Consider the following 23,996-nt stretch of genomic DNA (forward strand, 5'->3'; position numbering starts at 1 on the left):
TATGAGGTTCCGTTGGCTGCCATTCTTGCTGTGTACAGGCCACTCAAATAGCTCATTCAAAATGAATATTACATGGAGGAGCTGTGTCTACCATAATTGCTGTCACGTTTGAACACCATTTGCTGGACGTGCTGTATTAGCTTCATTGTAGGTACTGGATAGCAACACCTGCACGAATATCATTGCAGTGTAACCTCAAGATATAGCATACTGCTACTGCAATTAACTGGGGCCCTAAAGCTAAAGGCAGACAGATAGTGTTATCTCAATGAGTTCTAACTGTAGATAGCATTGCAGCTGCTTGACTCATTGAGGGCATGAGGGGAGGGGCGACTCAAGCTACCGTACAGTACTGATTAACCCTTTGTGCATGAAATACTGACAAATAGGAAAGTAGTGTTGGTCACATATGAAGTTTTCATGCGTTTGTATCTTCCATGAGTGCCCATGCATGAAAGAGGGGTAACATTGGGATTACAGTTAACATTTTTTTTAACTAGTATAGATTTAAGGACTTGAACCTCCAATTTTTAAACTGTGTGATGAACTAAATACTGTGTACAGAGCGTTGCGTTTCAGTTGTGGAAGATGCAATTCACAAAGCCTAATTTTACAAAGTCTGCTGACACCTAGTGGCAACATTTCACATTTTATGTGTTATGCAATAGTTTAGCATTAGTATTATTAGTAGTATCTATAAATAATATCAACATACAATTACTTAACTAAATCAAATCAAACAGAGGTCATGGCATTAAGCCTTTGTTGTTCAAAACAAACCTTCCGATTTATAAAAAAAAAAAAACTCCTTTAAGATATATAACACACTCTTATAAAGTATCGTATAGTATTTCGGCGCTATATTAAATATAATAGGATTACATAGGAAGAAACCTACATAGTGCTTCTTCATTATGTACATTTTCATTTATGAGTCTCTTCGTATTTCTGAATCCAGGCTGCCACCCCACTGTAAACACCAGGGGGCGCCAGGTCTCAACACGGTTAAAAATAATATATATAATATATATATTATATATATTATATATATATATATATATATATATATATATATATATATATATATATATATATATACACACACACACACACACACACACACACACACACACACACACACACACACACACACAGGTAACCTAAAGTATAAAGTCAAAGCTTTAATTGTTAACATTCTGAAACGTTGTGGCAATTTTCAGAGTTATTTAGTTTTGGGAACAAAATTGTTAGGTATTATACTAGTACTCAATTTTCAGAACCCTAGTTTTGGGAACAAAAAATAATAATAGTAGTATTAAAAGTATGTGGATAAATATAATATATTATATATTATTATTATTATTTATTATAATTATGATTATTATTATAATTAATAATAATAATATAATAATAATAATAATAATAATAATAATAATAATAATAATAATGCATTGTGAATTACTATCCAGGCTAGACAATGTGACAAATAACATTTCATAAAATAAATCTTAATGTTAAATGCTGACAAGTAAGCAAACAGAGCGGACAAAGGACTACAAAAGTGGAGCGTGAAAGAGTGACACGTGCAGCAGACAGCAGGAAACGAAAGAGCAGCGAGAAACTCCGGCTGTACGAAACGCAGACTGGCTTAATTCCCTGAAGCCTGGGCCAAGGAATAGGGTAACAAATCAGGAATTTCCTTTTGCCACTCCTGCTGCTAGGAGCAACTACCAAGCAGCTCGACTTGCATGCTCCCGCTTCCGCGCTGAAAACGCTGGTCTGGGTTGCTAGAACCAGTTCTGTAGCATTTCTGCACATTCCATTGGGTTATTGAAGGTTTCTTGAGTTTTTTAAATCTTTGTTTCCCTAGAGCAAATTGCTAAACTACGCCGTTGCTTTTTTATTTTTGTTACCCCTCCTATTCCCACCCAAACACAAGCCTGTGAGCTGCTTTTATAAAAAAAAAAAAAAAAAAAAAAAAAAAAAAACTCATGACGTTTACAGAAGTGGGCAAGCTGCGTTTTCTTATTCTGGATGCATTTGGGTACAACTTTGTAACTTGACTTTTAAAAGTTGCGCGAAGCTGTTGTGCTGCTTTATCTTTGACGCCGCGAAGAAGCGAGAATCCCAAGTTACACTTACACATGCGAAAAGGAGCAACAGGCAGCGGCTCTAAGAAGTTTGGATTGCTTTACTGTTCTGAGTGTACAGAGACCAAGTCCCGTTATTTCTTTCCTTTGGGGTTGAATCGGAGTCGGGTTGTTCTCTGCACCGCTGAGATGCGTGGATGCTTTTCAGTGTGGGGGTCTGGATTACTTCAGCACGTCCTTGGATTCAATTGATCTCTCTCACACACACACACATACACACAGAGATACACACAGCCGTGCGTATTTAGAATTATAAAGCGAGCGTCTCCTTTCTGAAGAGGAGGGATGAACGCGGTAAGAAGAGTTTGGAAGGATGTTCTCGGTTGTAAAATGGAAACGAAGAAAACCTTGGCTGTTTTTCTGGTTCTGTGTTTAGGCGTTTGTCTGAGTTACAGCCAGGATCTAAACCCTAAAGGGAGAAACGTGTGCAGGGGAATGGGGTAAGTCAAATGAAGCAGCGGGGCACGTTAGGGAGCGGGGCATGTTGCGGTAAATTGTGCTTACTTCCACGGGATGTGTAATAAAGAGATGTATATGGGCCAAACTCTGGTCAAAAGCTTTTTGTAACTACCTTCTCTTCAAAACGTTAACTGTAACAATGTCACAATCGTACAACCACCCATACAGATGTTATTTCCGGGGCATTTGTACATTTATTTGTTTATTTATTTATCTATGCATGTATTTATTTAATAACAACGGCAAACAACGCATTTTTATTATTAATTAGGTAGTACAAACGGATAGGTGAACTCGCTTTTTCTAGTCTGTTTTCTGAGCTTCTCGATGTTGTGACACCCTGGTTTGCTGTCAATCACGGATGAGGTCAGAGCTCTGGTCCATGCCTCCAGATGTTCACAGCTGTCTTGTTTCCATGTCTATAAGGGCCCACACGGGGGCGCTCTTGTCACTATTGGGGTACGTGTGTAGTGCAAGGGGCAGTAAACCAATTCTTGTTACTAGACAACCTCACTACCCAGGACCAGTAAGAAAACACTACTGCTGTTCATCCACATTCTGAGCAGTATATATAATAATAATAATAATAAAAAAGGCATTATTATATTAATTGTATATTATTTTAAACACATGGCTAATTCTTTCCAGTGCTAAATAAAGTATTCCCAACTCTCATTGGTCAAGCTGTTGGAGTTTACAATAGGGCTACCCTGTTAACAATGACCTGTAGCAGTGCTGCAGGCAAAGAATCATGTTAAGATCTGTAGATTGTATTGGCTCCCAGTCACAAAGCTACAGAGCAGATTGTTATATTATAATACTGTACAGGGTTGCTCCATAAATTTGGTTCTAAATAGGGGCCCCGGTAAAGGATACCCCCAGCGCGCTGTAATTCAAGATATACCCCCTCCCCTCACCCCTGCTTCCACAGGCACTGGAGTTTCCACATGTGTCCTAGTTTGAGGACTCACGATAGTCTCTGGAGGGCGGCTGGCACTGTGATTAAATGGAATTCTAACTGGAAAGAAAGCAATAGGGAACTCTGCCAGGTGTGGACCAGAGTACACCCAGAGTTCTGTCAATGTATTAATAATAACAAGTCAAACTGCACAAAGGAGATGACCACATGTAATAACGGTCAGTCCTTAAAAGGCATCAGGAAAGACATTTGAAGTTATTGAGGAGCCTCAAGTGTGCAGAGTTCGTATTACTTTTCAGAAGCTCCTTGGTCCTTTAGTATCTCATCAGTCTTGTGCTGATTGGAGTTGCGAAGTTCCTTAAATAAATACATTGAGCCATTGAGTGGAAGAGGCTGTGCTCCCCAAGCTCTACATTAACCCTAGAGTACATCTCCTTGTTATCGTTCCATTGTCTTTCTAAAAATAGATAGCCTTGAAGGATTTTGCAGTGCTGTACAAAGCCATTGACTTTCATAGGTGGGCAACCAATGACACTCCTTAGAAGACAAAGTTTTTAACAATGGGATGATTGTGCTTAATTATTTGCCTTTTCTGAATGCCTTGTAGCCAAAACTCATGTAACATGTAACCCCTACCTCTGGCACCAAATGGCCTTAGGAACACAGCCAGAAGATAACAGAGTAGTGAGAATTAGTGGTCTAGTTTACTAGTACAATTATACAGGAGCTCTGTGTCACTGTGTGTCCGGGTTGCATTTAGGAAGATATCCGCTCCACCACAGAGAGAGTGCATTAACCCCTTCTTGATGAACATGTGTCTGTTTGAGCTGCTGTTCTGCATGAGCTGCAGAATTCTCTCAGGACATGCTTTCAGATGCGACTGAGCGGTTTGTTCATTTTGCAGAAGATAAATGAGCAGGATGAATCATTAGAGAAGAAACTTCTCCGTTCCAGGGCAGTCCTGCCCCTGATTCCAGGATTTTCTGAGCTACAGTACCAGCACTTAGAAGTACACTTTTGTTTGAAACGTTGCACCATACTGTGTCGTACTGTTCTCGCTGACTGTTTTTCGTATAGTGCTTGTTTGAGAAGAAGCCAATCTTTTTCACTGCAACTTTTCCCCAAGGCCAAATTTTAAAACATGCAATTTATAGGAGTTACAATTGCATTTAAATGATTCAGTTAAGTAACATACTTTCTGTAAATAAGTATTTACCAATTTTTTAATATTATGCCACCTTTTTGAAGTGTGACACTAAGAGGTGCCCTGAGTCCTAACTCTGTGCTGTATGGAGCTGCACTGTGCTAGCACTGCATGATAAAAGAAGACAGTTAAGAGTGAGATAAAGTTGTAAACATGTTGTGAAACAGCCCAGGTCTAGACTACAGCCTCACAGAACCCACATGGCACTGGTTTGGTGTGGTGCTCACATCAAAGCGAGCAGGCTGGCGTGCTTCTCCATTCATTTTACAGCGACTTGACTCTAAGCAACATGTAACGCATTGAGGGTGCGGAGCGTGTCTGCCAGAGTCGCTGTACCTGCCAGGGTCGCTGTGCGTGGTGGACTGTCTCATCCTGTGTCTGAATTTCAGATTACGTGTATTAACAAGTTAGCTGAAAGCTAATGCAGTTTGCTCTGCAACCCTGCAGCTCCTTTAACTCAGCTCAGGACATTGAACATTGAGAACCACTCCTCTTCGTTAAGTCAGGAGACAGTAACATAAGATAATGGAATGGGAAGCTACATACCTTTTCATATCGGGTCTTTGTATTTTAAGAGTTTTGAAAACCAAACTCCCAGCAATGCATGCGACTGTGTATTTCTGTTTATATAAATATATCCAATATCAGGAAGGGTCTTATCTGAATGAATTTCAGAGTACACTGTTTATTTAGATCAATGGAACCAAGGGCGCTGGAGCTAGGGGTGCTGGGGGTGCGGCAGCACCCCCTTGGCTTTGCATGGCTTCCATCATATACAGGGGTTACAGTTTTGTTCAATGGCTTTCAGCACCCCCACTTTAAAAATCGTTCCAGTGCCACTGATCGGAACAGACCCTAACATTTTATTATGTATTAACCCAGGCTTTAGGATCCCATGTAACGTGTATTACATGCCTCTGAGTTGTGTCTTATTAGCTACATTAACATCCTTTTGTAAAACACAACTATGCACAGTGGGGCAAAAGCACATCAACCCTGAGAATGGCTGTCTGCACCTCCATCTGAACGGTCTGCCTGTAGTTCTGTCCCTGAAGGCAGAGTGAGGCATGTAGACCTGCAGTAACCCACTGGTCCGGATCCTATTGGCTCAACTGCAGCATGCAGTGCACCAGCAGTCTTCACTAGATTGCACAAGCATACTTTTAAAATGGGAATACTGACAGACATAGCAGATGTGTTAAATGTGTCTTGATCACAAAGCAGCGGGAACATCGATGTTTCAGCTTTGTAATTGGCATTTGCAATGTTATCTCTGGCCCCACTTCTCTTCTGTTGAAGGTCAGTTGTACTCTATACTGTTCTCCAATTTGAAACATGTTGTAATTCAAACTCACTTCATCCTAGGTGGTACTGGCAGAAAGGTCACATTGTCACCCGATTTGAATGGAGTGAGGAAGGGGGTTCAGTCAGGGCAGTTAGGATTCTCCAGACACGCTCAAAGCAGTGCAGAATGGTAGCAGCTCAGTATAAGAACTGCAGATCCCAGATCCCTTTTAAGAGCTTCCCACAGTAAAAAACAAGTTTAATAAAGCATAGTGAAAGCATCGTGAATCCTAGAGAGGTATGGTAAAACAGGGTAACCCATGGTAAACTGTGCACAGTGAGACCATGGGAAAAGCATGATGGTAAACTCCTATAAGGGATGCGTTACAAAGAAACCGTTCATCATGTGTCGATCTGCTGGGGCTAGCACTAAACAACATTGTTTTAGCCTCAGACGCATTTGACCCTTTTTTAAAGTAAGAAGCGATTTAATCAGCATGTATAAAAAGCTATTTAAAGAGGAAATGACTCAGTGTATCACAAGAGCAACCATTTCAGCTCTGGACAGGCTCCATCTGTTTTAAAGATGCTGCAATACACACGAGTTTCCTGAAGTAATAGGAATAGAGAACATTTACTTAACTGTTTATTGCACTGACAGCAAAAACTTGACTTGGAGTCACCCAGTAAGTATTGTGGAACTTCACTTTAGCACCCTTCTGACTGCTGCCTTGGGTCCACATTTCAGTGGGCGGGAGGCATGTGCAGAGCAACATATGAGTGCAAAGTACCTCTTTTAGCAGTGTGTCAATGTTAATTAATGTCTCTTTCATGCTGTAGTTTCAAGTCCCCTCAGTTCGCTGTGGGAACATATTAAACAAAAATAGATTATGGGTACAAGGTTGCTTGCTGTCTGTGCTCACTTTGCTAGAAAGCTTTTTGAAACTGACCAGGAACCCAATCTTCAGACATTATTTTAGTACACTCTGTGTGCCGGCATGAAGGTGCATGAACACATGCATGCAGCTGTGTGTAGAAGCATCAGATTTAAACAAGGTGATGTTTTAAAGCAGATTCAACACGTTGGTTACAGCTGTCCATGCCCTCATTCGAAAACAAAAATGCAAAAAATACAGTTTGCAAACTCTGCCAAAATCTATATTTACGTTGTTTTATGTGTAGGTAGCGGAGCGATAGGATTTTTGGCAGCACGAGGTAAGATATATTATTTTTTTCGTATTGGAGATGCAAGTGCACAGAAGCAGAGGTTATAGGAAAATCCAAATAGTCTTGGCTTGTCTTTTAAGGAAAATTATGTGGGAGGTCAGACAACTGGGAATGCAGACCTCTTGACTGCTTGCTGTTAAAAAGATGGTAGCAGTTAAGGATGCCGTGGAGAGACCCTTTAATGCTTAAAGAGCAAAAAGCAGCGCACGTGGAGTTCAAAGTCAAGCGCGCCTCTAATTGTTCTGTAGTGTTTACAACTACTGGGTGTCTTCTCATTCTGATGTTAAGTAATAGATTACACCATGATTGCTCTTGGAGTGCTCTAGTTATTCCACAGCGTAGCCAAACAACCCACGAGCTGCTGAACAGTGAAATAACTACCGCGCTGTGTGAACATTCGTGGACTGTGCTGTTTGTTTAACAAGGATCATGTATGGAAAATGAAGCATATTTAACCCTAAGCTAACTGTATTTGGAGGCTCGATTTCCTAAGATCAGGCTCCACAGCTTAGCAATGTCATTCGGAGCAGTGTGATTTGCACGGCCTTTCTGCCGTTGGGTTTGAAGGAATGCATGGCAGGTTCCAAAATGAGATTCGTTTAAAAAATAATAATACAAATCACTCAGCACCAGCAAATATGAAAACGTTATTTTTTGCTTGATCTCTCAACGCTTGGTTGTTTCAATCAAAGTTTTTAACAGTATGTATCACCCATTACTGAGAGAATAATAATAATCCAACACACAAGCTGGTTTCACAGACCAGGACCAGCACTTCTCGCACTTAGAGTTCTTTATCTAAGGAACCACTGACTTGATTTTGAAACCAGCTGGTCGACAGTTGACTGATTGTAGCTCAAGGGTATATGCTATTATTAAATGAATGAGTAATATTGGTATTTTCTTCTTGTTCAGTTCATTTGTATGCTGCCCTGGATGGAAGCAGCACGTGGATGACTGTATTACATGTAAGTACGTTAAGCTCATATACGGTGCGTTCTACAGGCAGCCTACTATAGGCAACTGCTGAGCAAATTTTTCTGTCAGCTTATGAAGCCAGCTGTTGATGGGATCATTTTCAAGCAATGTTCACTGTAGTAGTCCAAGCCAGAAATCTGGATGAATCTTGATTTGAGCTACTTTGGGAAAGTTGCCTGGTGTCACATGGTCTTAAGTTATTAGCACAGCTGATATCACTGTTATCTTAAACAGTTTTCATAATGATGGGTAAGAACTGGACAGTAATAGGTTGACCCATTTTAAAAAGCATAATGAAGCTTTCTTGAACCAGGACAGAACTGGTGTATATACCAGTCTTTTAGTACTAGTGATCCTCTAACTCACTAGTGATTCTAGTGATTTAGAGGAGGTAATCATAAACATTCCCCTTAGCAAAAGCATAGCAAAGTGTAATAAAGCATCGTGAAATCATGGAAAAGCATAGGTATACATTGTAAAGACCAGGAAGGTATAGTAAAGCATATTAAAAAACACAGCAAACCAGGGTAAACTATGCTAGATGCACAGTATAGCCATGGCAAAAACTTGGTAAAGCTGCAAAAATACCTTGCAACAATACTGTGGTAAACTTTTAGAAGTAGACAAAACTCATTTGGCTGGGACTGTGGGGCGGTTTGCTAGAAATTAGTTGTAGCATGTTGTTATAACAGGTTTTCTATTTTAAACAATAATAACGACCAATCAACATGGAAGTCAGGCCTTTTTAGCTAAAAATGTTGACTGTTATGCACGCTGCAGAACAAGGACAGTAAATGTTCACATACTACTGAGTGACGTTTTCTCATCTGTCCTCTCATAATGTCTCTCTGCAGCCGTTTGTGAAGGGAATTTTACCTGCAAAGAGAACGAAGTGTGTGTGAGACCCAATGAATGTCGCTGTCGCCATGGATACTTTGGAGCCAATTGTGAGACCAGTAAGTGCACGGACCTGTTTTATTTTAGTTGCTTGATTTGTATTTACCTTCCTGTGTAGTCGTTTGTTTTCCTGAAGTTTTCTCAGGGGAAAATCAGATTTCACTTTTTTCTCTATGTATTCATTTAGGAATAATTATAGTTCCTGACTCAACACACAGTGTGTGTGTGTTCAGTGAAGCAGTCACAGGCGCACACACCACTAAGCAGAAACTGACTAGTGAGACATGGCAGAAAATGTTGCAATCGCACGCCTAACTTCAATACACCCTGATCTTTACAACTGACCAATTAATACCTGGTGCTTTTCTTCCCCTCCAGAATGCCCTGGTCAGTTCTTCGGCCCGGACTGCAAGGAAATGTGCACCTGCCACCCGAATGGGCGCTGTGACGACGTGATCGGCAAGTGCACCTGCAACCCCAACCGCTGGGGGGTCAACTGCGAGAACCAGTGCCTCTGCCAGCGGGGGAAGTGCGACCAGGACACGGGCAAGTGCACGTGCGACACGGGCTGGTGGGGCCCCCAGTGCGCCAACACGTGCTACTGCAGCAGCAGCTCAGTGTGCGAGCAGAGCACGGGGCGTTGCATCTGCCAGCCGGGCTGGTGGGGGCGTACCTGCAACAGCCAGTGCCCCTGCAGCAACTCCCCCTGCGAGCAGTTCAGCGGGCGCTGCCAGTGCCACGAGAGGCTGTGGGGCACGCGCTGCGAGAGGTACTGCCAGTGCGTCCATGGCAAGTGCAACCAGGCCGACGGCTCCTGTACCTGCAAGCCAGGCTACAGAGGAAAGTTCTGCAGGGAACCCTGCCCCGCGGGCTTCTATGGGCAAGGCTGCAGACGCAGGTGGGTACTGCTTGTATCAGAACCGTGGTAAGTTTTTATTGGTGGAGCTGAGTGCAGTGTATCAGCCCAGTACACTGTGATGGGTTTTTATTGGTGGAGATGAGTGCAGTGTATCAGCCCAGTATACTGTGATGGGTTTTTATTGGTGGCTGAGTGCAGTGTATCAGCCCAGTATACTGTGATGAGTTTTTATTGGTGGAGCTGAGTGCAGTGTACAGCCCAGTATACTATGGTGGGTTTTTATTAGTGGCTGAGTGCAGTGTATCAGCCCAGTATACTGTGATGGGTTTTTATTGGTGGCTGAGTGCAGTATATCAGCCCAGTATACTGTGATGGGTTTTTATTGGTGGAGTGCTGAGTGCTGAGTGCAGTGTACAGCCCAGTATACTGTGATGGGTTTTTATTGGTGGCTGAGTGCAGTGTATCAGCCCAGTATACTGTGATGGGTTTTTATTGGTGGCTGAGTGCAGTGTATCAGCCCAGTATACTGTGATGGGTTTTTATTGGTGGCTGAGTGCAGTGTATCAGCCCAGTATACTGTGATGGGTTTTTATTGGTGGAGCTGAGTGCAGTGTACAGCCCAGTATACTGTGATGGGTTTTTATTGGTGGAGCTGAGTGCAGTGTACAGCCCAGTATACTGTGATGGGTTTTTATTGGTGGCTGAGTGCAGTGTATCAGCTCACTACACTGTTGAGACGTGCAGCTTGATGTGTGTTTATGTTTTTTGACTTTAACAGTGGAACAAAAGAAAAGAACATACTTTTTGATAATATTTTGTCAAGAGATAAGGCACTATCATCATCAATATCGATGACTTAGTTACAAAACCAGCCCGTACAGCACCATTTCCTTTTTCTTTTTTTTTTTCAAATTTCATAGGGAAGTAAAAAATAAAAGTAAAAAAAATAGACCTAAAATGTTTTTGGTGTTTTCATTCCATACATTTTAATATGATACACTGGATAGAAGATGGATTACTTTTGTGTTGATTTCTTCCCAGAGAAAGTCATTTGGCTTTAAAAAGCTGCGCTGTCCAGCCAAAGTGACGCCAATTCAAGGTTCAATGAATGAACTCGTGAGGCTGATGTTATCATGTAATCACAGCATGTTTGTAGTAACTGCAGGATCTGGCGTTCTGTCTCAAGCTTCATTTGAATTCATTTTTTAACTCCTTGTTTATAATTATCACTTTTTCCCAGCACTGTTACCCAACGTTGTTCTGCGTGCTGAGTAATAAACATAGGTTAGGTTAGTTCTCGTGTGTAAATATAGACAGAACAGGGATGATTATGGCTATTCAATAAAACTACAACTGAGCAAAAAAATCAGGTGCAAATATATGCTCCAACGCTCGTGGGCCTAGATTTGTAAGTGCAAAGGACTATGGGAGTTGTAGTTTTCGAAAGCACTCACTGAGTTTCTCTTTTAGATGCGGGCGGTGTAAACAGCAGCAGCCGTGCACAGTTACAGAGGGGCGTTGCCTGACTTGTGAAGCTGGCTGGAACGGCACCCAGTGTGACCAGATCTGCTCCCCTGGTTTCTTTGGGGGAGAGTGCAAGGAAGTGTGCCCGCCCTGCAAAGATGGCCACCCCTGCAACCACGTGGATGGGAAATGCACACACTGCAACCCTGGCTGGATCGGAGACCGGTAACTGGGTTCATTCACTTCAAATGGGTTTCAACTTATTTTGTGGCAATGGGACTTACAGCATATACTGTGTACACACACACACACACACACACACACACATATATATGTATCTAAACTCCGATCCACAGGGACCAATTAAATTATGTGTTTTTGTAGGTGTGAGATAAAATGCCTCAATGGAACATATGGAGAGAACTGTAAAAACATCTGCAATGATTGTTTTAATGGGGAATGCCATTTCGCCACTGGAGAATGTCTCTGCAATCCGGGCTCTTATGGGACCAAGTGAGTATGAATACCTTTCTGTTCAGCTCGGGAAATATTCTGCATTGGTGGGCTCGCTAAAAGCTATTGCCAGATAACTGTGAAAGGGCTTAATAATCATCTGTATACACAACACAGAACTTTCAAACTACATTGACTAAGCAGTGCACCCATAAGCATAATTCGACGTTCATTATGACAGACAGGCGCAATGTTTGCATAAGTTCTGTTTTAAACGATAGCTATAAGGCTACTACCACCTTGCAACAAAAGTGAAATCAGTGAAGCCACCTTAAATGCTTTCAAACAGCTGAGTTAGTATTGTTAATCCACATGTAAATAAAATGTAATGTCACAAAACAGTGTCACACCTCAGTCTTTGGGCCTATAATATTGCATTATTTTATGCAGAAACACCAATATTAAAAACATTGACAATGGCTTATGATTTAAACTACACAGTAGTTGTTTTTTTCTTTTCCTATCCAAGAATCATGTTGAACATGTGTACACTGTCTGAGTATATCACATATCCAGCAGAACAGCCCCATTTATTATTGGCCATGTGTATGTTAGCATCTGAAACCGAACAACGACAAAGAAAGTGCAAGGAGGTCCCCCCCCCCCGCCCCCAAGCTGGGGACTCAGAGACAACACAGTCACATTGAAAAAATAAAGCTGTCTAGTCTTTCATCTAGAGCTCACATAATTTACATCCTAGAGGACGGATGATTGTTTGTTATGTTTTCCAGTCAGACACAAGCTATTTGTCTCGCTGGTCTTTTATAACTTCTGCTGGAATCTCAAGGGCATAGCCACTTCTCTCGGGCATCTCAGACAGTGATGAGTCAGGGACCCCCCGAGCCAGTCTGCTCTAGTTATTTATTTTAGAAATAGTCTTCTTCTTCTTCTTCTTCTTCTTCTTCTTCTTCTTCTTCTTCTTCTTCTTCTTCTTCTTCTTCTTCTTCTTCTTCTTCTTCTTCTTCTTCTTCTTCTTCTTCTTCTTCTTCTTCTTCTTCTTCTTCTTCTTCTTCTTCTTCTTCCCCTAAGCCTTGTTTTTGTTCTTTTTCCTCTCCACAGCTGTAACATGACTTGCCCAGCCGGTCAGTATGGCGTGAACTGTGCCCATGCTTGCTCCTGCCATGAGAGTACCTGTAACTCCACCACTGGGGAGTGCTTCATGCGTGAGCTACTTTATTAATTCATTTACTGTGCTATCATTCCCTCACTGAGATTGTGAAGTCTGCTGTCCCTTATTCAGGGATACACAGGGGGGTCTTTAGAGCCTCTCTTTATACAATAGTGATCCATTTAAGACACATCCTCAATTACCCTTGAGAATGAAGCTTAACTTATTTCAGCTACTCTTCAGCTAGAAATTTGCACTTTTAAATAATTGTTTTCTAAGTATGACCTGGTTAAAGTAGGTAAAAACTAGGTATCAATATTATTAACTTGTAGTAATAGCTTGGCATGTACCTATATGTGAAAGCTAATCTATTTAGATGGCTATGAGTGGCATTTGTTACAAATCCCAGAAAATCCAAGTAAATCGGGTTCATGCTCAGTCCCAAAAACTTGTATATTTAGATTTATCTATAGCAATAACTACAAAACCACAATGACGTCCACATGTGCTTTTATAGATAGCTGTAGCTGTGAATACACACCCAGCAGACTTGACGTTGCTACCAGAAGATCTCCCCTCTTTCTCAGGGTTGTGTTCGTTGGCAGGGCTCCCCCTGACCGCGAGCGACGGTGGAAGGGGATGGCTCTGTGTTTTCTCCTACTGAAAGGAAGAGGGGATTTATTGGGAAGCAAGGTCAGCTGAGATCATGTGGGCGGACGTGCAGGGAAATCCAGGGCAGCAATGATGATGTCACAGTGTCAGAGCTTAACAAGCCCTTCCTTGATCCAGCTGTGAACACAGGCACTGAACTTTAGCCTTGCGTAACAATTAATTGACAGGAGCAGAGCTTTGTGCCAAGTTGCTCAATGAAGCCATATTCTTCCTGACTGTAAAGCATTCTCAAGAGCTTTTGTTGCACTTCCATTGAAATGCCGACCAGCTGCCTTAGTTTAATTTGAACTGTAACAACTCTTAATAGAAATCCTTAGCACCAGTAAACAGGTAGTATAAAATCCATTTAGCCTTGCAACTTCTTCACGTTCAGTTTTCTACTACAGGATGGATCTTAGGATGCAAAGGGTTGGCAGTTTAAAAATAATAACTGTACACAGTAAGGTTGTGGCCTTTTAGACACAGGTGCTTGGGACTGGAGTTCATTCTGTTATTATGAATCACTGGACTGCTGTATATGTTGTGGTAAAATATCCATTAGCTAAATTCAAGGAAAATACCAATGATTCCCACAGTAGGTATCACACAAATGATAACTGTGAGTAATCGTCGAAGTTTGCTTGGCTCAGTAAACGCTTCTGTTTTTTACAGAACCCAATCAAAGAATGGGTGTGATTGCAGCGGGGGCGCTAGTGATCTTCCTCCTCATCCTCCTCCTCTCACTCCTGTGCTGCTGCTGCGTCTGCCGCAAGAAAAACAAGAACGAGTAAGTCCGGGCTGGGTGTCTTGAGAACATCACAGCGCAGGGAGACCCAGGGTGCAGGAGACCAGCATTCACATATCAGCTTGCTTCTTTAAAACATTTTAAACAGTTGGGCAAAAAGTATTTATTTTATCTAAATGTGCACCAATGTCATGAACACATCACTGACAATGTAATACTCCAGTTAATAAATGATTGCTCTACGCTGATTGTGTATTGCATGAACTTATAACTTCCTAAAAAAAATAAAAATTGCTAAAAAGTTCAAGTATTTTGATTATGAAGGAATAGCAAAGCAGCCATGTTTTTACGCAGAGATGACGAACATGCACAGAGATGATGAACATGTACAGAGGGCGTGTACATTTTATGTTCCACATTTTAGTGAAGTGTGTTCCTTTTTATCGTGGGTCCTTATGCTTTAATTATCTTCATTTCCTTGCAGTCCAGAGCATGAGAACTCTGCGAACAGCAAGAAAACTCGAAGACAGCTTTGTGGCAGGTTCAGTAGGATCAGCACCAAATTCCCCAGGATTCCACTGAGACGCCAAAAACTGCCAAAAGTTGTGGGTGAGTCCAAATGATTCCCAATTGTCAATTCCTCTGTTCCTCAGAAAATCTCTGGTTTTAGATCAACTCTGGTTTTTCATGGCCATCCGAGTTCTGATCTCCATTATAACTCTGTCCAGGGCTGTTATATAGCTTTGGTTTATAGCATGATATAATGACAAAACCAACATAAAAGTGAAATGACCCTTGTTTCATCAATGGGCCATTTAATAAAAATACATGCAGTTCGTTGTAGAACAACTATTGACACTCTTGGTGCTACTCTTTCATGATCCAGACAGGCTGGAGGATATGGCTAGATTAATCCATCACCAGCACACACTAGGTACTGCAAGCTGTTATTGTTTGTTGATTCTGTTTTCTCCAAGGCTGATCTATGTCAGTGATGCCCAGCATCCTAATAATTGCTGCCTTTTGCTCAGTGATTGAAGCCTGGCATGGGAGGTTTGCCATTGAACTGAGTCCAGACTGAAATGTCCTGAGCCTGCTGTATGCGCTGCACATTGTTCTGCACTGGGATGTATTTTGATGCTATGGAATGATCAGAGTATTTATCACTGGCTACAGAACCTGAACCTTTACATCTCCTGTAGGGAGAGTCTAACACTTTGCCTTCTCCCTGGCCATCAAAATGAATAAGCATTGTGGGGAAGCAAACTGTACATTTCTGGCTGAACTGCTCCCTCTGTCCATGAGATGTGATTGCATTGAGCCTCAGTCTGCCTGACCTCCAGAGCTCAGTCCAAGCCCTATGGGATGAACTGGACAGACGTCTGGGGTCAAGGCTATCCTAACCCATAACACTGCACGCACTGTTTGTGGTTTTTGAAGACGAATGGTCCCTGAGTTGTGGGTACATAAATATTAGTAGCTAGCTAGCTAGGTATATTTATTAACGCAGCATATTTTGGATGCAGCTAATGAAACGTTTTCATTGTAGAGTAATTGTTCCACTGAAAAGAGAGTTGAAAAAGTCTGTTTTTATCGCCAAATGTTATTTCATTTGAAAGGAATGCTCTGGTTGCAATCCTTATTATTCTTGGCAGTCTGCACATGCCATGTGTTCATATTATTACAAGCTTAAACAGTCCCGTTTTCAAAAAGGAGTCGACGAGCGAAGAGCTATATTATTAAACGATGGGGGGGGGTTAGTGGCGAGGAGTGATGGTTTATCAAAGGCTGCTGTGTTTGACCGACTGCATAGCTCCTGTTTGGGGCACTTCTGTATTTGTGTGTTATTGGTTGCTGAGTTTTCCTAAAGCAGATTTTAACACCTCGCGTGGCCGGTCGGTTGTTCGGATTTCGGGTATTGGAGGGAAGTCTGGTGCTGGTTTGGTTTCCCCCAGTGTTTTAATTGCGATGCATTGTCTTTATCACACCCCGCCCTTGCTGGTTTACCAGTCTGTTCTCTAAACTCTACAGTCACTGTCGCTGGGAATTATACTGTCTGATTTACACCAAATCCACAGAGCGCAGGACTGCAGTGTAGCTTTCAAATGGGATCTACAAAGCATATGGAAATGCATGGCAGTTAACATTGATGGGATTGTTTCGTTAGCTATAACCCCTTTCACTGGTTTCTTGCTGCCCAGCACAGGGTTTCAGCAGCTTCTGGGCAGTATTTGTTTAACAGTAAACGTCAATATAAACAGCAGTTAATTGATTATAGAATTGTACACAGGGGACTTAACCAGATGCTGAACCAGCATTATAGTTTCTTAGATGAGTACTCTGAATACGTCAAGCAGTATAATAATTAAAACAGATAATAACAGTGGAAAGGGGTGGGTTTTTTTCTTTTCAACAGCTAGCAAATGTTACAGATTGCAAGTTTAACACTTCATAATAGAAAGAATGAGACTGCAATAAAATGTTGGCCAGAAAGAAAAAAAAAAAGCTTTTGTTTCAAAAAATGGTTACAAGGTTAAGAAAACAATGTGTACTTTTGTAAAGCCTTCAGGGTAAACAAAATTATAATTGACCACAAGTCAGTCAAGTCAGTCTAGCCATTGTGCCGCGTATTACAAAATACAGGAGCGCTCCATAGCTGCATACAATTAGTGATCTGACACAGAAAGGAAAACCTGGTGAAGAAGTAAGGGCTGAGCATCAGGTATGATATGCTTCTTCTGAAGAGCTTGGAATTGCATATGCAACGGCAGCTGGAAACACAATGTGCTTGAGTGTGTAAATGCGTTTTAGAGATCAAGTATGCAGTGCTAAGATAACACCATACAGAGTTCTTACTTGCACCTTCATTGTTTCTTGCTAGTTTTGTATCATTTTAAGTTTATTTCACCTTTTAGAAAATGGTGGGAAACTATTGCATAATAGCCCAGTAACTGCACAAGCTATAATTACTATGCACAAGGAATGGACATAAATTCTAGTATGTGCATTTGTTTTGTTTGTTTCTGGCAGTTGTTGGGAAGTATTCATAAAAACAATTTAAAAAAAAGTATAATAAATAAAACATTTGTGGGAAAAATGGAACTAGTAAAAGTAATCATGTCAGTGTAATCTCTCTGGGCTACCCGTCTGGCCGGTAGCCCACATCCGCTGAACTGAACGCCTCCTCCCCTGTCCTGCAGCCTCCTCATCAAGAGGACCGGGGCTCAGTTCTGCTTCTTCTCTAACTGTTTTTGTCGCTCTGCTTTCCTCATTCCCTGCCTCTGCACTGAACTCTCCGTTGTTTGAAACCCTACCCTCTCAGGGAACCTGAATCCCACGCATTCCACAGTGGGGCCTCCGGGCCTCCCACAGGAAGTGGCCACATTTATCCCAGCCTGTGTCAGCCCCGTGATTTATCCGGCACAAGGTCAGTGGCAGCAGATGTGTCGAGACAAAGGGAGGAGGCTGGAGGAAACGCTGCACTCCTGGGAGCTTCTCTCCAGTTGCTCAATTCGTTCTCCCCTCCTGATAAACACAACCCCAGCTTTCTTTCTTTGTTGTTTTTGGTTAAGCAGCTGGTATTTTCACTGTGATAGTTTTACCGTGTGGCAAGCTTTGAGTTCCACATTGACACCTCTTTCCTCTAAATGAAATATCGGAGGCTGATCTCCCTGCTCATTGGACCAGCCTTCCCTGTCACAGAATTCTTCGAACAGCACTGCCTAATGAGGACACCTGCTGTGAGAGGCTAGGCTGAGCAGCTGTGTTTCCCCATGGCTGGCTCATGTCAATGCTTTCCATCAGTATATATGTCTAGTGCTGTATTAAAGGGAAAAGGACAAGGAGGGGAGATAGTTGGTACAATTTCAGACACTCCCCCTTCAGATAGTAAAATAACTTTACATTCAAAACTAATGCATTCAAGTTTGCTCATTCTTGTTTTCAAACTGGATTTGAAATGGATGTCAGTTTCATTCTTTTTGCCTTCCAAAACAATCCAAAATAAATAATACTGAATGGATGCATTTGTGATACAAAATGCAAAAGAATCAATCAGTTGGCTTGCTAATAACGAAATAATGTAAATAAACTATATTTTGAACCCCAGTCAGTGCAAGAAAAATGATTTCATGCACAATGCAAAGTTACAGTATGCACTGTTTTCAAAGGCTTGAAACATAAAAAAGAAAAAGAAAAACTTCCCAGTTCATATAATGTCTGAGATCAACCAAGCAATGCAATAATATTTACTTTAGTTTAGTGACAGTAATGAAAAACAGCAAACAGTAAACCTTCAGACAAAGCTGCAATGACAGCACTAGGCAAATGTGGATGCCGTTATGTGATCAGCAGCATCCCAAATGTGCATCTTCTACAACCGTGAACAGGGACCACCAGGACGCATTTCACTTAGGATTGAAATCAGGTCTAGTTAGGGAATCCATGGGTGTCCTAAACAAGGTAATTTCCACTGTGCCACCCAGTGTAGTGCTGCCAGACTAGGAGCGGAATGTCAGGGGGCTACAACACCCCCACCCCAGACCCTGATAGTTGTTACTGACCGCCGCTAGATAGCCCGGCACTGAATACGAAATGAAACAAGATAAAACATATATATCCCCCAGAGAATTTTCACTGCAGGGTTTTCAAAACAAAAGAGACATGTTTCATGCTATTGCCAAGTTTACAGGCATGTCATGTGTGGTCACGGCAAAATATGGGCGAATGGCTAGTCTCAGGTCACTATGAAACATCCACATCAAAGAAGCTTTGCAGGAACAGAAAGGGCTGCATGCGGTCCCAGCTTATGCACAGTGTCCAGCCCTGCTACCCATGCAATCTTTAGTATCGTCCTTGCATGTTTTACAAGCATTTGTACAACAGATGGTATGATTTCTTTATAATGTTACTGTTCAAAATGCACATGTTACCATAGGAGAATGCTTGTGTAATGTTGGTCTTCTGTTTCAATTCTAGGGATTTAAAAAGTTGAGGGTCCCCATTTTGAGCAAGTACGAAGGCAGTAACAAACTACAGCAACAGCATAAAGCCAGCAAGCAGGGTGTGGCAGTTGAACTGCTGTTCTTGCAAGTTGTATACAGTTTCTTCCTAGTTGTATACACTAAAGTAAATGTGTTCCTATGTGAAAATTTGCCAGCGAGCTTGATTGATTCAAAAAAGGGTCTTGTATGAAGTGTCTGCTATTGAGAAGCCAGGGAAGCTGTTGCTCTATTTATGTTTGAAAAACTATATGTTTTAATTGTATCGTAAATTATGCAGAGTACAAAAAAAACTTGGGTTTTCAGAAGACAAACTGTAGGTCCTTTGGTCTTGCAGTTTATGGCAGCTCTTCATCTCCTTGCTTATGCATTCCTCTCAGATAATGGACTCCCCAGACACACTTTACATAGTGTCAGAAAGTCAAATGTAGTTATGTGTCAACTAAAACACTATTCATGAAAGTAATGATCGGTTCATGATCAGTGACACATGGTTGTAAAGTATTTGTATTAGTGGTAGTATCTCTACTAATGTTTATGTTGTTTTTTTTTTTTTGTATCTCAGTTGCTCACCATGACCCTGAGAATACGTTCAACTGCAGCTTCATCGAGCCTCCTTCTGCGATGGAGCAGCCCTCCCCCTCCTGGTCATCGAGGGGCTCCTTCTCATCCTTCGAGACCAGCGACGATGGACCCGTCTACTGCGTCCCCCATGAAGGTAGAGAGACACTCCCCTGTTTGAGTCATTCTCGCAGCTCAGATTGCTAAAGAAAGACAACAGCTAAAATGACTCCTGTTAATAGATCATTTCTCCACAATCACAATGCTAATTAACTGTACAAACAAAAACAGGAAATGTTACTAAGAGCAAAAATGTTCCTGGGCAACCTTCCAAAAGTGGGACTGAAACAGGAAAGACTGGAGGAAAGCTTTGGTCTGACATAAAAAAATATATATATGGGATCTTGCATCAAATACTTTAACCTGACTAGTGGGAGGCTTCAGGACAGACAGGAAGATGTAGAGATAGAGCTGGGGGTTAGTCACCACACACTGCTTGCAGGGCATTGCACGATTCAGTTCTGCAGCCACCAAGTTCACATTGTTCTAGCTTGTAGTTTCTGTCGGTAAACTGGCTTATATGTCAAGAGCTCTTTAATACGATGTCTTTTCTCTATTCAGAATCTATGTCTGAAAACAAAGAGAAGGGAAGCTCCAACGTGGTGGAGAAGGTAGCTCCACCGATCAGTGAGGAAGATGCTGGGGAGTACACCTCTTTGAAGGACACAGGGAAAGCCTTGCCAGGGGACACCAGCGAAACTCCCTTGCTGAAATCCTCTGATAGCGAGGGATCCACAAGCGGCTCCGAATCCACCAGCGGGGCTCTCTATGCTAGGATCGCCAGGCTCTCCAAGCAGTCCGAGGATGAAAACAGCAGCAGCAATGTCAAGGGCAACGGCAAACCTCCGTCACCAGAAAGAGCCAAGCCTCGCCCTCCGGACCCTTCCACCAAGCCCAAAATCTCCTGGATCCATGGCAAGGTTGGAAACAGCCAGAATCCAGAATCCAGCCAGGGCCCTGTGCCCACAAAGGAGAAGAGAGGAAGCCACAGTGAGACCTCAGGGAAGAGTGAGGAGAAGCACAGCAGCAGAACCAAGGAGAAAGGAGCCAAACACAGCAAGGAGCAGAGCTCCCCTGAGGGCAAGGGCTCAGAAGAAACACACTCCCCGAGCAAACACAAATCGCACAAGACCAGGGCTGGCCAGGAACAGATGGAACACATCAACGGGGCCGTCCAGAATGCTTTAAAGAAGATCGGGAACTTTCACGGGGACAAGAAAGGCAGCGAAACCAAAGAGGTGCCCAAAAGCCCCAGCAAGTCCCGCTCTGAGGTGATCCACCCTCACATGAATTCTGAAGCTGCCACTTTGCTGGCCGCCCAGTTGAAGGAGAAGACCCAGAGTATCAACCGGTGCGAGGGCGTGACAAAGCAGAATGGTCTGGCCTCTCCGCATTCCCACAAGGAGAAGCCCACCCCTCCTCAGAAGACCAAACGCTCTGCGCCCGCTGGGCCCAACCACAATTCCAGCAAGCCTCTGCTGCCCACTTCCAGCAGCCTACAGAAGATAGTCGCCCCTGTTTCAGAGATGATACCTTCAGAAGCAAAGAGCCCAGAAAGACAGGACTTGAATAACCTCAAACAGGATGGAGGAGACCCTACACCCAAGAAGACTCCCATCAAAAAGCCTCCTAGAAGGAAAGATAAGGAAGGAACCTTGGACTCTCAACCAAAGACCGCAATCATGCCACCTCAGATGGTCAAGTAGAGGAAATCTGCAGACCTTGGCATTCTTCCAAGGTTAGCGGATGATTTTTTTTTTGTCTCTTGTTCAACTGACAACATTAACAGCTCTTTTTTTGAAAGACCAATGAAAAAAAAAAGTTGTTCAAAAGTATTTAATAATGTGGAGGTGATTTTTTTTTTTCCCCAATGTGTACGCCATACACGTAAAAGGACCAGATCATGCAGACTACATTGCCTGCTGAATTAAGCAGGGATTGTTGGACTACTCTTTTTCATTATTTTTTAATCAATAAGATGTCAGAGAGATGGATAAGGATACGCAGACCGTTCAGTATTACAAGGACTACAATGTCAGTACTATTTTTGTTGTTTGTATGGTTTTTTTTGTATTTTTTTTTTTTTTTTAGAAAACTTCTCTTAAACCTGTAATATTCCAAGCATTCACCTGTTATCGTGAGGTTTCGAGAGGCACGTCGAGGATAGTAAACGAACAGCAGCGAGGAATCTGCAATGTTGGACATTTGTTTTATTTTTGTTTTCAGTTTTGTATGTAATATATCCACAGTCACATGCTGGTTTCAGAAATATGATATTTCATACATCAACAATTATCTACGTGCATCTAGTGGCCATGGTTTTGGTGATTATTGGTTTTGAAGGCGTTGGAAGGCTGTGCAGGAGTGTTTCTGACACAGGTTAGAATTCCCTCTGTTCTGGTAATTTTATTTAGTTTTCTTTATAGTGAGATTATTATTATTTGTCGGCAAATTGGCGCTCCACAGGCCTCCACATGAAGAATGTAAAAGATAAAATGCTTAGCCAACAGCCTCAATGATTATATCAGGTTATTTCACAGTCCCAATGACTAGGACTTCGACATTCAGTTGGGACTAATGGATCATTTTTAACTTGCAATTTGGAGAGCAGAGTTTCAATCATTGTCTGTGTCTGTGTTTTTCGATCATTGTCTATACCAGTCCTGCTTTATTCCAAAAGCAGTGTGAACCTTAGGCTTTACTCCATGCTGGGGTATTTTAATCAAGTCCAGAATGCTTAACCATGTCAGTTCAATTCTAAAAGGCAATACATTTTGCTGCTTTTACATTCACCTGAGCAAGGCACCTAGAAAACCGCTGATCGCATTTCGCAAAGGGTCCCATTCTAACAGTGACCTTAGCCAAGAGCCTCATTACTGCTTAGACACCTCTCAGCTGTGAGAAACGTTTCTGTTCGTAGGACTTCTACCATCGTCATTCCCACTTAATGTGTTGCGTTTGCAGTGGGTGGCTATAGAGACTGAATGACTCCCAATGCCCCTCCATTGACCTAATGTCTGTATCCATCTATTGCTCCATGTAGGTATGTGCTGGTCACTGTACAGATGTGGAACACTGTTCTTCTGTCTATATAGACACCTGCTGCAATGGACACTATAGGATAACCCAAATGCCCTTAGCCACCTGCAGGACAATAAATGCATTACAACACATTACATTCTGTGAAATTAGACCCTGATCGTTTCCTCAAAGGTCTCACTTTGAACAAATGAAACCTATAGAATGAAAGCCTGTATCAGGATCTAACCCTCCCTTTGAAATACCGTGCAGCCGAGGACACTGTATGATCAATATCTTGTATCCTCCGTACCTACCCAGAATACCAAGCAATATCAGAACACAAAAAGAACTGATATCTCCATGAGTGTCCTGTCAGTAAAATGCAGCTGTCAAAATGCTAAGTATATTCTTTTAAGGATGTAAGGATCTTATATGTCTTTGGGTACGTCAATACGGCTCCTACTGTACACAAAGTAAACAGAGGAACTACCCTGTTTCTCATTTTCGACAAGCTTTGAGTGCTATGTGAATGCTAATTGAGTGTTGTTGTTTTTTTTTAAGGTACATTTGTTTTCTGGACTATAAGCTGTCATATGTTTCTCTGTATAAAGATGTCTTTTTTGTTTGTATCAGTATTATTATAAATGTGCATAAGCAGTGCTTATTAATATAATTCCTTCGCCATTCCTTCTTCTTTTTGTTCCAGTGTTGATAAGCTGGCTTTGGTATTTTATTCTGATAACTTGCATTATTTACATTTAAACTCCTGATCAAAGACAGTAAAGGCTGGAAGTTGAAAACATGCTCTGTTTTTTGGTTTCTGAAGTGGTATTTGAAAAGGATCAACCCGTCAACAGGGAACTGGGCGTTTAATAGCAGATCAAAAATACTGACAT

The 23,996-nt window shown here is 42.0% G+C and overlaps 1 protein-coding gene across 1 annotated transcript; it reads left to right on the forward strand.

The window, feature by feature from the left end:
• Positions 1-1,679: 1,679 nt before the first annotated feature.
• scarf2 (scavenger receptor class F, member 2) lies at positions 1,680-23,902 on the forward strand. Its single transcript, XM_041222932.1, has 11 exons — positions 1,680-2,590; positions 8,159-8,211; positions 9,076-9,177; positions 9,497-10,016; positions 11,448-11,666; positions 11,826-11,954; positions 13,014-13,117; positions 14,386-14,500; positions 14,943-15,067; positions 20,024-20,176; positions 20,641-23,902. The coding sequence occupies exons 1-11, from the start codon at positions 2,436-2,438 to the stop codon at positions 21,783-21,785; spliced, it is 2,820 nt and encodes a 939-aa protein (XP_041078866.1). The 5' UTR covers positions 1,680-2,435; the 3' UTR covers positions 21,786-23,902.
• The last annotated feature ends 94 nt before the right edge of the window (positions 23,903-23,996 follow it).

This window comes from Polyodon spathula, chromosome 22 (genome assembly GCF_017654505.1).
Source record: "Polyodon spathula isolate WHYD16114869_AA chromosome 22, ASM1765450v1, whole genome shotgun sequence".
In the NCBI taxonomy this organism is placed as follows: Eukaryota; Metazoa; Chordata; class Actinopteri; order Acipenseriformes; family Polyodontidae; genus Polyodon; species Polyodon spathula.

Bases quoted from the DNA above. Each gene is read 5' to 3' on its own strand.
- scarf2 (XM_041222932.1), top strand. From the start codon at position 2,436: ATGAACGCGGTAAGAAGAGTTTGGAAGGATGTTCTCGGTTGTAAAATG. The intron at 9,178-9,496 runs GTAAGTGCACGG...CTTCCCCTCCAG, and splicing joins TGGAGCCAATTGTGAGACCA to AATGCCCTGGTCAGTTCTTC. The intron at 13,118-14,385 runs GTGAGCTACTTT...TGTTTTTTACAG, and splicing joins CACTGGGGAGTGCTTCATGC to AACCCAATCAAAGAATGGGT.